Genomic DNA, 15,000 nt, shown 5'->3' with positions numbered 1-15,000 from the left:
ATCTGACTAAGTAGACAAGGGACCACGATGACCCGGGACGACGAAACCATGAGATCTTGATCGGGCTCATCATCATTCCCCCCACCATTCGCTTTAAGTATAAAAATAATAATTTTATAATTCTGATTTCATATGTTGCTACTATATGCTAGGTATTTCGTACCTCCTTAATGACTAGCCTTAATCGAAAGTCCTCTCTCGTGATCGGGAGGGGTAATTAACCATAGGTGCTTGTGCCTATGGGAAACCTAGAACCATATTTTAAAGTTCTCACAAAATGAGGGCGAAATCTCTGGGTAGTGTTTTATCCCAAAGTTCATCTGCCTTCTGAAAATTTGACCCGAAATATCGTTAAAACTCTCATACGCAGGGGAGGCCGGGGTGCAAATTTTTGGAGCCCACAACATTGTAAAATAATATACTCATAAAAAATGATAGCGATTGAATATATTGATGCGGTACTTGCATGTGATTGTAACATTGATAATAGTGATAAAAGTATTCGATCATGAATTATGATATAGAAGCTTTCATGATTCATATATATAACAAAGAATAAATATAATTGATAGCACTTTAGTTGAGATTATGTAGATTATCTTAATATAAAATGATGTATTTACTCTTATAGTATATATATAATAGTTATTTATGAATTTCAGTGTAATGATTTAAGAATTTTTCTCATTTATTGAATATATTGATTCACATTGCTAATGACTCATCATTATTTATATTGATATATACTAATTTAATATTGATTGAGATGAACATGCATATTAAATTTTGAGACCTTGTATTCAAATCTTTGGTAGTTTTGTGGTCTTTATTGGGCTATGTAAGTTTATTATGTATATTTTGTTAATTTTAAGTCAGGAAAGAGGTCAAGATCCTATGGAGTGAGGCAGATTAGAATCTTCAAGTTTTCTTTTATTTTTTTGTATTTTGTTTTATTCTTTTATAGTTAGTAGTCTCATGAGATAGATTGATGTTATAAGTGATCTCTTGGTTATTGTAAATTTGATTTTGATAAATGAAGATAGTAAAAGATTTTGATGTGTTGAATTACTTCTGTGGGTTGTTTTTTTTAATTCAAGTGAAATTCCATTACATTAGTCCTTACTATACTTGGTCAGAACACGGTTACAATAAGCATTAAACATTAGTCCTTTAAGAATGTATAAATAATATAATTAAGTTTGCTATCGAAAGGAAAAAAAAAAGAAGATATTAACAATTATCCATTTTTTAATTTATTTCTTACTACTTCTTATACAGCTCTTACAAGACATACATTTTAAGTGTACCATGTGAGGGGGAACTTCAAAACCATTATTAAGCAACCAAATTACCACAATGAAGGGAAGCTATGATAGTTGAACGCCAAGCTCTTGAGATGAATCACCCTTGATATGTCGTCACTTTATTGCCAGTAAAGCATTTAATTGGGTGCAAGTAAACATATAAAATCAAATATAACTTTGATAAGTAGATAACGAAGTACAAGGCATGCCTAATTGAATAGGAATACACTCAACAAGAAGAGCCAACTTATGAGAAACATATTCCCCAATTGTCTAAATGGTTACTATTAAGATGCTTTTAACATTTAACAAATTGTGTTCCGAATCAACTGGATATAAACAACACCTTTTTAAACAATGATCTACCGGTAAAAGTTTATATAGACTTGCTTGATTTCACTAATAAAGGGGAGACATCTCAAACCAAAGGAAAGTTAGCATGTAAATTACATAAGTTAATTTATGGACTAAAGAAGGTATCATGATGATCGTACTCTAAATTCTCCATGTCATTAATTAATTTTGGCTTCGGTCAATCCAAGTTAGATTATTCATTATTTACCAAAGGAGCTGGAACCACATTCATAGCATTATTTCCCTATGTCAATGAAATTATCATTACTAGACCTATTTCTATCATAGATTCATTGAAATCATTCTAAGCACCAAATTTAAACTTACAAGCTTGGGGGATTTAAATTATCTCTTAAGCCTTGAGATTGCTAAATATAGCAAAGGCAACATCCAATCTTAGCAATAATACACTTGACAACTTTTGGAAGATGCAAGAACTTTTGCTAGTGAACCAACAAACATTCCAATGGATCCAAGAAATAAATAAACTGTTTATGATGGAGATATATTGCTTGGTAGTTCACAAAATCAACATCTTGTTAGATGGTTCTTATAACTCTTTTTATCATGCATGAACATCACATTTGAAGTACATAAACTCAATCAATTCCTATCTCAACCATATACTCTAAATTTAATGGAAATCAACCATCTGCTACATTATCTCTTGACAACTCTATGACAAGTTATATTGCTCTCTAGTTAACCTTCCTTGCAAGTGAAAGCTTTTTTCAATGTAGATTGGGGATCATGTCCCTATACATGAAGATCAGTTAGTGGACATTACATGTTCCTGTAATATTCATTGATTTATTGGAAAAAAAAAGCAATCCACTATCCAGTATCTCGAGATCATCTACGAAGGCATAATATATATGACCTTTACCGTTATTATCAGTGAATTGATTTGGATCACTCAATTGTTGTGTGACTTCCACGTTAAGAACCCCACACTTTTGCACCTATATTTTACAACAATCATGAGCGTACAAAATAGATTGAGATAGAGTATCACTTTATCAGTACAAAGTCACCAAAGGGTCTTATTAAGCTTATACAAGTCAACTCTTCAACTCATAGATATGTTCAACAAGCCATTGGCATCACACCTTTATCTTAATTTCCATCATGGATGGAAATTAAGAATATTTACAACCAATCTTTAGGTGGAGTATTGCAAGCATGGGTTTCAAGTTATTATATACCAGTCCATCCAATTATCCACTAATCCATCTAGGCACTTTTTTTACTACATAGAAAAGATATTATGTCGCGATTGTATAAGAAGGATAGCTAGCTAAAGGCACGACAATATTACATGGAGCTTCTCTTCAATAAAGAAGTATTTCATTTTGTTATCTTCATCTTCCTCATATTTCTTAACAATTTCGTCGTGTCCGTGAAGCCGTCGTGTTTAACCATGTCGCGCAGTTGCCGTAGTGTCGCCTAGCTGTTGTCACGTCAGGCTGTTGTGTAGGCCGCCCATGCTGCAGCCTCACAAACCGCTCTTCTTGACTTCACGCATACCCAATTCTTGGCTAGGGTTCGACCCGACACAAACCGCTTCGATGCAGGCCGCTCCGCTGCTCCACCTCGACCGCATGCGTGATAACTCAACCAATCGACCTCGCCCAACGACCAGGCCCTATGTGCTACGCCTACGTGAGTCGCGACTCAACAACTGCACCCACGGGTGGCCAGGTCAACTCGATTACCCGTGCGGGTCAGATTCGTGTTTGAAATCCTGTCACATTTAATTAAACGGATCGGATTCGAATCAATTCATTTACATCCAAATTGACTCAAATTGAACCCGAACCAAAACGGTTCACCCCCCAAATTGACACCCTAGTAAATGGAGTACGGAGCGGTCTTCTAAGTCCCGGAACTTCTAAAAGATTGACGCCCTAACCAAGCTTGTGGTTTATCTCCCTGTTTCCCGCAATCATTCCAAAGCCTTCGCCTATCCCCTTCAAATTTCCTTCGTTTTTTTCTCCCATCCTTCGCGGAGGTCGTCATCGCCGCCATGGCGTGTTACTAATGCCGTTCAGCGCTCTAATAACCTTAATTGCATTCAGGGGCGTGAATCACAGTTGCCCAAGCTCATCTTCTGTCACTCATGGTCACTCGCTTAATGTATTTTCCTTTTGTGTTTTTCTTCCGTGCTATGATAATATCCTGAAGTTGCTGAGTTTCTACCGGCCGTCTGGAATCTCTCATGGCGCTTCAGTTCCGTAGGCTCATTTCTACAAACTACTTGGACTTCAATAACTGCTCCATGATTGCTCCAGCCATGGTAAAGTTGACGTTTTTGAAATACTTAATGTTTTCTTGGTATATAGAATACTTGGATGGTTGGCTCACTTATTAATTGCCCTTTTCAATCCTTGTCATTTCAAGTTGGATATTTCCACTGAAAGAAAACAGGAAAATTAAGGCATCAGTTACCTTTGTTTCATAATGCGTCGATTAATTTCATAGATAATGAGTTACTTGGATGTGATTCATGTGCCGTTTAACCAAGTGAAGGATCTTCCATTGAAGAGGGAACTTTTAGTTTTTGGAATGGTCGAAAATGGGAAAAAAGGCAGGGGCTTTATGGTTTTAAAAAATATGATAATTTTCTTTTCTTGGAAATAATTTTATAACTGCATGCATTTTTTAGAATTTTTACCCTATGATTGCTACATTTTGGTCGACTTCGAATTTCCTTCTAGATTACTGATTCTGTTGAAAATTTGTTTGCAGCTCCAGTTCAAGGCAGTGCCAAATTTTCCATGTTCCTGCGTCTCATTCTCCCCAAATAGCTTCATTAAGAGGTCTGGGAGGGAAACGCATATTAGAACCTCAAATTCTTTGAATAAAATTCACAGCAATAGATATAATGTTTCTTTTTGTCTCAGTAAGCACTGGAGAAATAGCCCCCTTTGTTCTGCCAGGCAAGGTAGTCTCAACTCTGGCATGGCTGGAGGCAAGGGTTATACGCCTAATTTTCCTGCTCATGAGCTTCTGCGTAATAGATCAATTTCTTCAATTCGAAGTAAGTTTCAGCCATCTGCAAAAGCAAATGGGCTTGTTAAGGATGGCATTGATGGAGATATAAAGTCCACACCTCAAATGATTAATGTGAAGAAGAAGAGGAATAAATCTTTGTCGATTATCTATGAAAATTCTGGACAGCTGGGCACTGAAATTATCAGCCATCCTGTTACAAGGTCAGCAGAAGAAATACCGAGCGAGAGGAAGGCTATTAACGATAGTGAAAATAAGAAAGGATCAACTAAGAGCCGTAGTAAAGTTAAAGGTGGCAAGGGTTTGAAGAGGGAAAACAAGAATTATAATAGCAAGAAACATTTAGAAATTTCTGAATCTTGCTCCTCTTCTGCATCTCCAGAAACTATAGAAGTGAAAAAAGCATCAAGGGCAAAGAAAAGAAGAGTTGCTAGTGCATTGCAGATTGCACAAAATAAGAGCACAAATGCATTCACTGAAGGAGTAAAAACTAGGAATCAGCAATTGATGCCCTTATATCCACCTTCTGGTAAATCAGTTGTAATTGTGGAGTCTGTAACAAAAGCAAGGGTAATCCAGGACTACCTTGGTGAAAAGTATGAAGTTCTTGCTAGTTATGGTCATGTTAGGGACTTAGCTAGAAGGTCGGGATCTGTGCGTCCTGATGATAACTTTAGCTTGGTCTGGGAAGTACCTTCTAGTGCATGGACTCATCTTAAGAGCATAAAGATAGCACTAAGCAGGCAGGTTTTCTTTTGTTAAGTTCTAGCATAATTGCAATCCCTGAAGAAATTGATGCAGACATTTGATATATTTAGGAACTTATATCTCATATTCTTTTTAAGAAAGTTACATCCATTAGAACAATGCTCATCTACATGGTCATGGTCACAACATCTCAAGAATTAAACAGGTTAGCATGATTAAGAACTTCATGTTCTATCATTATAGTACAACAAAGTTGTTACTGAAAGCTAAAATTGGGTTTCTGGAAACCAAATTATCTGTTGAAGCCTTGAGCTGTGTAAAATTTCAATGTCTTGGGTGGTTTGAGGTTTTCTTCATTCACAGATGTTATGCTTCATGGAGAAAATCTGTCCCAAGTCCCAGCTGAACTGGTTTGATAGACTTCTATTGAACTTGTAGCTAATATATCCAATAATTTTAGCATTAAAGGTCAATTTTACATGTTTCCCTCTACTATATTTAATTGAGATGAATTTTAAATAATTCATTACCATAACAATGTAACATTGGATTATGCGGCTGATAAGCTGACTCTAAATAGTAGAGATAAGGCAAATTTTGATGATGATGATGTGTTATGCGACTGATAAGGTGGTTTTCTTTCTTGGACAAGGTCATATGCTAGCTTGTAATTTATCATTACTTTGCAGATTATAAGGCTTATTGTAGGAACAATAAGCTGTTATTGAACACACAGTTTTACTTGTGGCTACAACGACTTCATCCCACTTCATTATGTATGGGCTTTTGCAAACTTTGATATTAGTGTAGCACACGTGCTATTAAATAAGAAATGTATCTCTGTCCTTTTAACTTAAGCATCTTATGGTTTGACCTTTTCAAGATCTATGTTCTTACGTGTTGGAACAAGAGTGTGCCAAGAGTTACGAATACAAAAACTGATGTGAAACGTACATGCGATGATGGAGTTACTTTAAGAAATTAACGAGAACAATTTAAACAAATAATCCCAAAGTAAAATTATCACTTATAGCAAAAGATTGATCCTTGGAATTCGTGTTCTTTAACTTGGTTAGGCAAGGTAGAGCAAGATCAATCAACCAAGCAATTCAAGAAACACAAAGAATAATTGTAAAGCTACGATGGTAACAAGAGTCCACAATTTAATAATGAAAACTTTCACTTTTGGAGCCCATACGCTCAACTAGTCTAGGCTTTAGCGGAAGAAGAGTCTCCACCTTAGAATCGAGGTCGCTCCGAGGAAGAAGGAATCTTGGATCGTCGTTCTTGGATAGGTGGCCCTACATGGTGCATGGATCACAACTGGTAGTGGCTTCAAGAATTTAAGAAGGTTTTAGCGATGATTTAAGGAGACTATCATCGTTCCTATTATCATTATAGGTTTGGTTTGTCAACAAAGTTGTTCTGAAACTGGTTAAAGCATTGGGTTTCTGCGAAACCAAATTAATCTGTTGAAGCCTTGAGCTGTGTAAAATTTCAATGTCTCGGGTGGTTTGATGGTTTTCTTCATTCCACGAGATGTTATGCTCATGGAGAAAATCTGTCCCAAGTCCCCAGCTGAACGGTTTGATAAGACTTCTATTGAACTTGTAGCTAATATATTCCAATAATTTTACGCATTAAAGGTCAATTGTTACATGTTTCCTCTTTACTTTAATTGAGATGAATTTTAAAATATTCATTCCATATGACTTAATAAGTAACATTGGATCTGCGGCTGATAAGCCTGACCTCTAAATAAGTAGAGAGTAAGGGCAAATTTTGGATATGTGTTATGCGACTGATAAGGTGGTTTCTTTCTGGAACAAGGTCAATGCTTACGCTTGGTAATTTATACATTAACTTTGCAAGATCTAAGGCTTTACTTGTAGGAAACAAAAGCTGTTTATGAACCACAACGTTTTACTTGTGGCCTATTCGAACCGACGGTTCAATCCCATGTCATCTATGTATTCGGGGCTTTTGCAAACTTTCGATATTAGTGTAGCACACGATGCTAATTAAATAGCATGTAATCTCTGTCCTTTTTAACTTAAGCATCTTATGATTTGACCTTTTCAAGATCTATGTTCTTACGTGTTGAAAAACAAGAGTTGTGGCCACAGAGTTACGAAATACAAAAACTGATGTGAAACGTTACATGCGATGGAGTTACTTTTAAGAAATTAATCGTAGAACAATTTAAACAATTAATCCCAAATGCTAAACTATTTATCACTTATTACTGCAACAAGATTGCATCCTTGGAATTCGTGTTCTCTATAACTTGGGTGTCAGGGCATAGGTAGGGCCAAAGAGATCAATCGTATGCCATAGGGCATGTTTTGGGTTTTTTGATTTGTTTTTGATTTTGGGCTGTTTTTTTTGGTTGGTTGGGGTAGTTTTTATTTTGATTTTTGTGGGGTGATTTTGTAGTTTCTAGTTATTTTTTCGCTTACTACTTATTATTGATAGCTCACTATCAGTTCTAGTTTATGAATATCTTTTTCGTCTATGTTAGGGCTATTCACACATCATCATAATCCCGGTCTAGAGGTAAAATGTAAATAGGTCATCTTGTTTGACGTTTGTAATCAAACGATCACAAAGGTGCAACTTCCTACATTCACATGAGGACACTATTTCATAAACTCATTCTTCAAAGGTATAGTGCGTAGCCATGAGCCTTTCGAAATCGTAGCTGGCATGTAGAACAAAGGTCGTCCTGGCGTTCTTTTTTGTCGCCATGTTCTAAGCATTAGTTACCGAACGCAGCACAATTGTAGATAGCTACTTAGTTTGCCCGATCTCGGCGGAAGCTTCCGCGTCGATTAAGTAATTATGTGAATAACGCATAATAGGAGAGTATTTTCTTTCTTGAATAACTCCTCTTGCATTTCTCTCAATAGTATATTTTAATGCTACAGTGTCTCAAAATGATTGTTTCTTGTTGAATAATATTAAGGAATTACTAAACCTCATCTTCCTTTTGTCTTTAGTTGAATCGAAGCTTCACTCTTTGGCATAAGATTTGCCATAGTAATTAGAGAGTCCCGTGTCTAATTAAATGAGATCTGACATTATATGTTAGAGTTATGTGGTCAATATATATTGAGAATATCAATTAGGTCTTAGATAATGATTCTTGCTCCTGTAATTAAGGGTATCTTGAAAAAAGTTACCACTGAGTTTCAAGTGCATCTGCACGCACACTATAAACGTGCCGAGATAGAACATAAATGACTTATAAATACTCCTTTATGATTAAACATTTTGCTGTTTCTTCAACGTTACTGTTATTCTGTTCTCGAAAGTTATGATAGTTATCATGCAATAACGGCATTCGTGCGTAGTAGGACCTCAGTGCCAGATAAATCAACATCAGTAGCACTTTCAGCCAACTCTTTGCCCATAGTAAAGGAGGAAAAAACTTAATATTTTTGAATATAATGATCGTATGTACGATCAACCATCGTACTTGTACGATCTGTTAGTATTAGAAGCCCCGTCCTTATTAGGCAAAATTTGAATTGAAAGGTTGTATAATCGTACTGTACGTCATAATGGTACTGTACAAGTTAAAATATGCCTAAGTTTATCCTGAGATTATTCTCAAACGGCTGAATTTGTCATTTGGATCGTACTGAACGAACTGGTCGTTACTGTATGAACTGGATCGTATACAATCGTACAGGACATCGTCATATAACGGTCATTTCTGCAACAATCGTATTGGACGATTTGCGAATCGTACAGTATAATGACGCCCGAATTGGAGTATTTTTAGGGTTTTTGAGCCCTCTATTAAGCTTCATAAGACTTTGTAAGTGTCTTGGCAAGCCTGTGTCTTGTTTCTTTGGAGAAACTTGAAGAGAGGATTGAAGGGAGAGAGGAAGGGTGAGTTTGGAGAGAGGGAGAAATCTTGGAGGGGGTTTTCAGGGAGTGTGAAGGAGATCACACGGTTCCCGGCGAGCTTGCACCTCAGTACATGATTCAAGGTTCGTCTTGAAGGAAGTTTTTGGAAGAAGAAGATTCAATCGGTCAAAGGACCGCTCTCCGCGCACCGGGGAAGGTGGAGTGATTGTGTAAGGGGTGGTCCTAGCTTGGGAGCTAAGGAGAAATGGACTGGAAAAGTTATGTAAACTCGAGGGTGCTCCGGAGTGGACGTAGTCATGGTTGACCGAGAGATATAAATCTGGTGTTGTTTTTCCTTTATTTTTCTGCCTTTTGTTTGGCATTTTATTTTTATTTGTGGTTAAATGCGTGGATATTGATTATTATTCCTTTTTGATTGTGAGATTCCGTTCGCTAACATAAAGATGTTTCCTTTTTCATTAAAAGAGTTTTTATCATCGTCATTCAACCCCTCTTGTTCGTTCGTAATTTCAATAGGTATCAGGAGGAAGGAGTTTCAATTGTCGTTCAGTAATTCGACACATAAATCTGTGCTATCAACCACGGATGTGGCAACTGAATCATCACTGAATCAGGAACTGGCTAGTTTGGCAAGAGAATGTCCTACTGCAAAGCAATGGAAGCACTTAGGTTGAAATCCATCGACTTCAAGTCAAACTAGGAGATTCGAGAGTAACTCATTGGAGTTGGAGATGAATTAGGGTTGAAGGTGTGTAAATGTCTCCAACGTAAGTGCTTTTTAGGAACAACTTCTTCTCAGGGGATTTGGGCGTCTTGCCTTGATATCCGGATGTTTCAGAGCTTCATTTCCCTTAGTTTGACAACTACTGAGCACCTTACAGCTTTGGAAGGGGTATCGGGGTTGAAAGTCGTTAGGGATGTTAAGCTTATGAACTTAGTTCCAAGTAACCAAGAGTGGGGGGTGATTGGAACTTTAACACCAAAACCAAACAAATCACACAATCAATGTGCCGGAAATTTAAGAACATGGAAGCTAAAAAGAAAGAACACACGCAGATTATAGTGGTTCGTCACCTTGAACTACGTCCAAGTCGTTGGAGCACCCTCCAAGTATTGCATACAAAGTGTCTCTCCTTATACTCCCACAGCTAGGGAGAGTCCTTACAAAGATACTTCCACCTCCCGGTGCGGCCGGAGTCGCCACTCTTTGACACGAGGAGATCTTCTTTGATGAACTCCTCAGACAAGCTTGAATTCGATGGTACTAAGGTGGCGAGTTCGTCGGAGAACGTTGTCCCCCCACACTCCTTGATTTCCTCCCCCTCACAGGATCTTCTCCTTTAAACTCCACTTTCTCTTCCTTTCAAGCCTCGTTCTCCTTCAAGTTTCCCCCACAAGAACGGAGCTAACAATGATGCAAGATTACAAAGTCTTGTCAGTAGTTAATAAAGTAGCTAAAAATGAGCTCATTAATACAAAGTTGCGACTATCGTGAGGACGATAGGCATATTCTGGCGACAGTAAGATAAGCTCATTAACCCGGGACGATTTTGAGCGATAGAGAAATTGGTTCATCAATCCGGCCGATCTCATGAATCGTCCTGGCCGTTAGTTTAAAAACGATTTATCATCCTGATCATCGCCTGAATACAGCTGTCGATTGAAACGTCAGACGATCATTGGTGTATGCGATAACTCGATGATGTATCGTTAATAAATACAACCTTAATCTTTCCAAAGATACATATAATTTGGCTGATTTGAGTTAGTTGTCCTGGACGAAATATGTCCGGGCCGATTTCACTAAACAGAAAATTCCTAAACTGATTAGGGTTGATTTCTTTCTGAATTGCCGATTATCCTCCTGGCCGATAACAAGTGATCAATCCAGGCGATGTGTTGACGCTGCCTAATGAGGATGCTCCTAATTGGAGTTTTGATTTTAGACAGATCTTCAGGACGATATTATATGCGCCGGAGATGTTACCCAAAACAGAAAGTCATAAAGGGGCAGAGAATTTCTACCAATTATAGGGCACAACCATTACATAAAGAAGAAAAGTTCACTAAATGATGATAAAGAAGAAATAATAGAATGATGGATAAAAGCAGTGAATTAGTTATACTTAATGGTATAAAACATTATAAATCTTTGGTATGAATGAGAAGATGGGTATAAACAATAGTATTACGTGTTGTCAAGCTAGGAAGATAGAGTAAAAAGGGTTAGAAATCGAGTTGATAAGAAGTTTACGCATAAGATCAATCGTAGAAGAATAAAGGGAAGTAAAGGAATAGTAAATTGTGATAATGTAGTTATTGGATTAGGTGGCTTCAAGGATAGTATGGAATTATTGACAGAAAATTTTTATTGAAGCCGTGTATGTATGGTCCGTAGGACAACAGTGGGAGTTAACCAGTGTCACGGACAATAGCTGTTGTGGATGGAAATTGATTAGTAAGTCGTGACACTCGGTAAATACAAACAGAACAACAAATGGTTAAAACATATATAAACATAGAACGTTTACAGATGAATCTGAAATTTGAAGGAGCAGACAAGAGGAGGGGCTAGATATGGGGAGGAAGTTCTGGACACGCATTTGGGCCTTAAAGGAGACTTCTGGACAAACAACACTATAATGCGTTGTACAATGCCTTCTGGACAGTCTGCTATAACCGCCGGGTGATGGAGGTGTTTGGATAGCTGTTGGAAACTGCGTGTAAGCAATAAATGAAGATTAGGATGTTAAGACCACCTGAACTAACACGTTTCCAAAGGCTAAACCAGAGGGGGTGAATTGGTAAACCTTTAAAAATTATACTGTTCTACTCTTGATTTTAGACAAACCCGTTTCTGTTAATTATTATAGAGTCACGCAAGTTAAATTTAAAGTTTAAAATATAAACTTCTTCCAACTAGAAGTAAACGAGGAACTTGCAATGAAATTATAATGCGGAAAGAAGATAAGGAGAGAAACACATCGCCAGGCCCCAGGATTTGATAAGGATTCGGGGTACGGGGTCAAACCTTAGACCTACGTCCACTGCCCTGGAGGCGACCGGCACTCGCGAGTAATTGCAGTCTAATACCTAGTGGGGACGAAAGTGGACATCTGCCTTTTGCCCCACAGCAGAGGCACGGAGAAGCCTTACATAAATCAACTCCAACCTTCCCCGGTGCGGGCGGAGTAGCACGGGTTCTGTGTGACACCAAAAAAGGAATATACTTCTTCTCCCGCCAAAACTTCCCTCAAGACGAGCCCCTGTGAATCCGATGGTGACTGAAGTGGCAAGTGTTGGAACCGGAGCAACAAACGTGTGAATATCCCCTCCGACATCTCCCTTTGAAGAATCCCACTCCAAGGATCTGTACTCTCCTCGTCATACTCTAACGAGTCCTTTCCTCCTCTCCCTTTCAAGTTCTCTCTTCTAAGTTTTCTCCCAAAGAACGAAGACGACAAGCTTAAAGAATAGACACTTTGTCGTGGGGCCTTTTACAACTCCAATCGCAGAGTGTCGGCAGAGAACCGGAACGACAAATGTTGTTTGATACTGTCACTTGGAGAGCCTTCAAAAGGAAGATGAGAAGAAACAAATGATCCTTCTTCTTACAATGAACCTTGTGAAGGTACCCTTACAAACCCACTCAACTTTGATCTCATCAGCTCTTCAACTCTTACAAAGGTTCTCTCTCCAAACTCTCACTCTCAATGACCATCTCAAGAGAAGAAACAACTCCAAAAGGCACTTGTAATAGTTTCAGAGGACTCCTTATATAGAAAGAGTGACATGAAAACCCCCGGCTAAGGAACTGCTGAAAACCTATGTTTTTTCTGCGCAGCATGGACAAGTCGTACACCGTACGAAATGATGAGTTAGTAGCGGGGACTGAAACTGAGGTAAGAAGAACTGAGTCCCGCTGACGAAACCATTTGTTCATGCTGTAAACGAACCCAATGTTTCAGTCCTTGACGAAATTGGTTCGTGCGCCGGGAGTCCGAAAATTTCGTCCGGTACGGATCAAGAATTATACAGAAAGTCGGTTTTCGAAGAGAACTGCAGAAATATTGCCAGAAAACTATGCATAGTCCGGTTCCATCCGCCTGGACCGAACTGGACTTCGTCTGGACGAGAAGATTGGCGTTTTAACAGTGAGAAACTCGTACCTAACTAGGACGAAAAATAGATTTCGTCTGGACAGATCATATCCTTAGAAAATTTTCCAGTGTCGTTCCTGTGCCGTGGTTCATTGCTCGCTTCACAAGGAGAGAATAACTGATCTGAAGGTCGTCCGTACTAACAATGTCGTGGTCCTCGTACGAAATCAGTACCAAAACTATTTTCAAGATCTCGGCTTTAAGTGTGTGTAAAGGTTTATTTCACGATCATTATAATCACTGGCGGCCCATCAAATTTATTCAAATAAAAAGTACAGCTTCAAATTCACAAAGTATCACATGCCCCTGAATCTGATTTAAGGGTCTTCAATAGTCTGAGTTCGATTTTCCTGAAATAAATTAGTCACACACAAAGCAAAAACAAATCTTCCAAAAAATGTGTGTAGGCGAGATAACAACATATAGAAACAATAATAGTTTGGAAATCATCAAAACTATACAAGATTGCAAGAATGTAGAAACATGCAAATAGCAACTTCCTAATCAGACAGCAATCTAGGGCCTCCAGATGGTGTACGGACGAGGGCAGGACTGCCGCTGGTTGTGAATGCATGGAGTATCAGCAGATTAATTAGGGAGGGGGGGGGAGGGAGACTTTGGGACGGTGAGGCTATGGGGGGAGAACACAAAACTGAATTTTCAATTCAGAGGTTTCCTTTAGTTGTAGAGAATATTTATTTTCAATTTATCAGAAAATTTTGAAATTGAAATTAGCTAAGGAAGGGAAGATATAAAAGTGGATTTAAAAGAAGATTAAATCAGGGATAGAGAGAGGAAGAGGAGGGCCGGACGATAGGTACAGGAGGGGAGATTGTTTGAGACTAAGTAGGCTGGGGGACCACATAGTAATTAAATCAAAAATCTGATTTTTAATTGTTGCAGATTTTATTGTCTACATGTACTCCTAATTATTAAATAAAATAGGAGGGTAATTTGAAATTTCAAAAGAGTAGTAACTCCCTTAATTAATCCCCCAAATAATTGGCTCAATTAAGTAGCGTAATAATAGGAAAATTCAAATGTGCAAGGGGAAAACCAAAAGGCGGGGGACCGTGTATGGAATGGTGGCGGCTAGAGTTAGGCGGCGTGAAATCCTGTGCCGGGTGGGCTGGCCAGGGACACGGTGGTGGCTGTTTTTCTGGCCGGGGACGAAAATAGGAAAGGCGAGGGAAGGTCAAGGGGGAGCCGGGCGGCCCTAGGGTTGCTTGGAGCAAGCTGACGGCAAGGGCATAGGTAAGGTATAGAGAAGGGCAGTCTTCTGAAGATTTTGACGAACTACGAATTTAAGCTCAACCCTCAAATGTCTTTTAGTTGAATTTCCACAAGATTAAGTTAGCACAACGAACTAGAACTCAACAAAAGAGAATCTGTCTTCTCCGGCGAACCTCTAAGAGTCGGAAGGAGGGTGAAGAATCTCACCAAGAGATCTTCATTGAACTCACAAAGAAGAACACATAGTAATAAATTTTTATTTCATCCAAAACTAGAAATTACAAAATGCTGGAGACCGTCAGGGATATAAATAGGACACAAATGAAAAAAGGATAGAAATCAACACAATGCCT

At 38.3% G+C, this 15,000-nt stretch overlaps 1 protein-coding gene across 2 annotated transcripts in view; it reads left to right on the top strand.

The window, feature by feature from the left end:
* The first annotated feature begins 3,548 nt into the window (after positions 1-3,548).
* Positions 3,549-15,000, top strand: part of LOC110113406 (DNA topoisomerase 1) — an 84,286-nt gene continuing 72,834 nt past the window's right edge. For both annotated transcript variants that reach the window (XM_020845980.2, XM_028692146.1), the window contains exons 1-2: positions 3,549-3,954; positions 4,407-5,413. In XM_020845980.2, coding sequence (XP_020701639.1) covers positions 3,877-3,954; positions 4,407-5,413 — 1,085 coding nt within the window. In that variant the 5' untranslated portion in view covers positions 3,549-3,876. The remainder of the gene's footprint in view (positions 3,955-4,406; positions 5,414-15,000) is intronic.

This window comes from Dendrobium catenatum, unplaced genomic scaffold, assembly GCF_001605985.2.
Source record: "Dendrobium catenatum unplaced genomic scaffold, ASM160598v2 fragScaff_scaffold_156, whole genome shotgun sequence".
Classification (NCBI taxonomy): Eukaryota; Viridiplantae; Streptophyta; class Magnoliopsida; order Asparagales; family Orchidaceae; genus Dendrobium; species Dendrobium catenatum.
The sequence above is the reverse complement of the archived record's forward strand: the minus strand, read 5'-3'. Positions and strand labels throughout refer to the sequence as shown.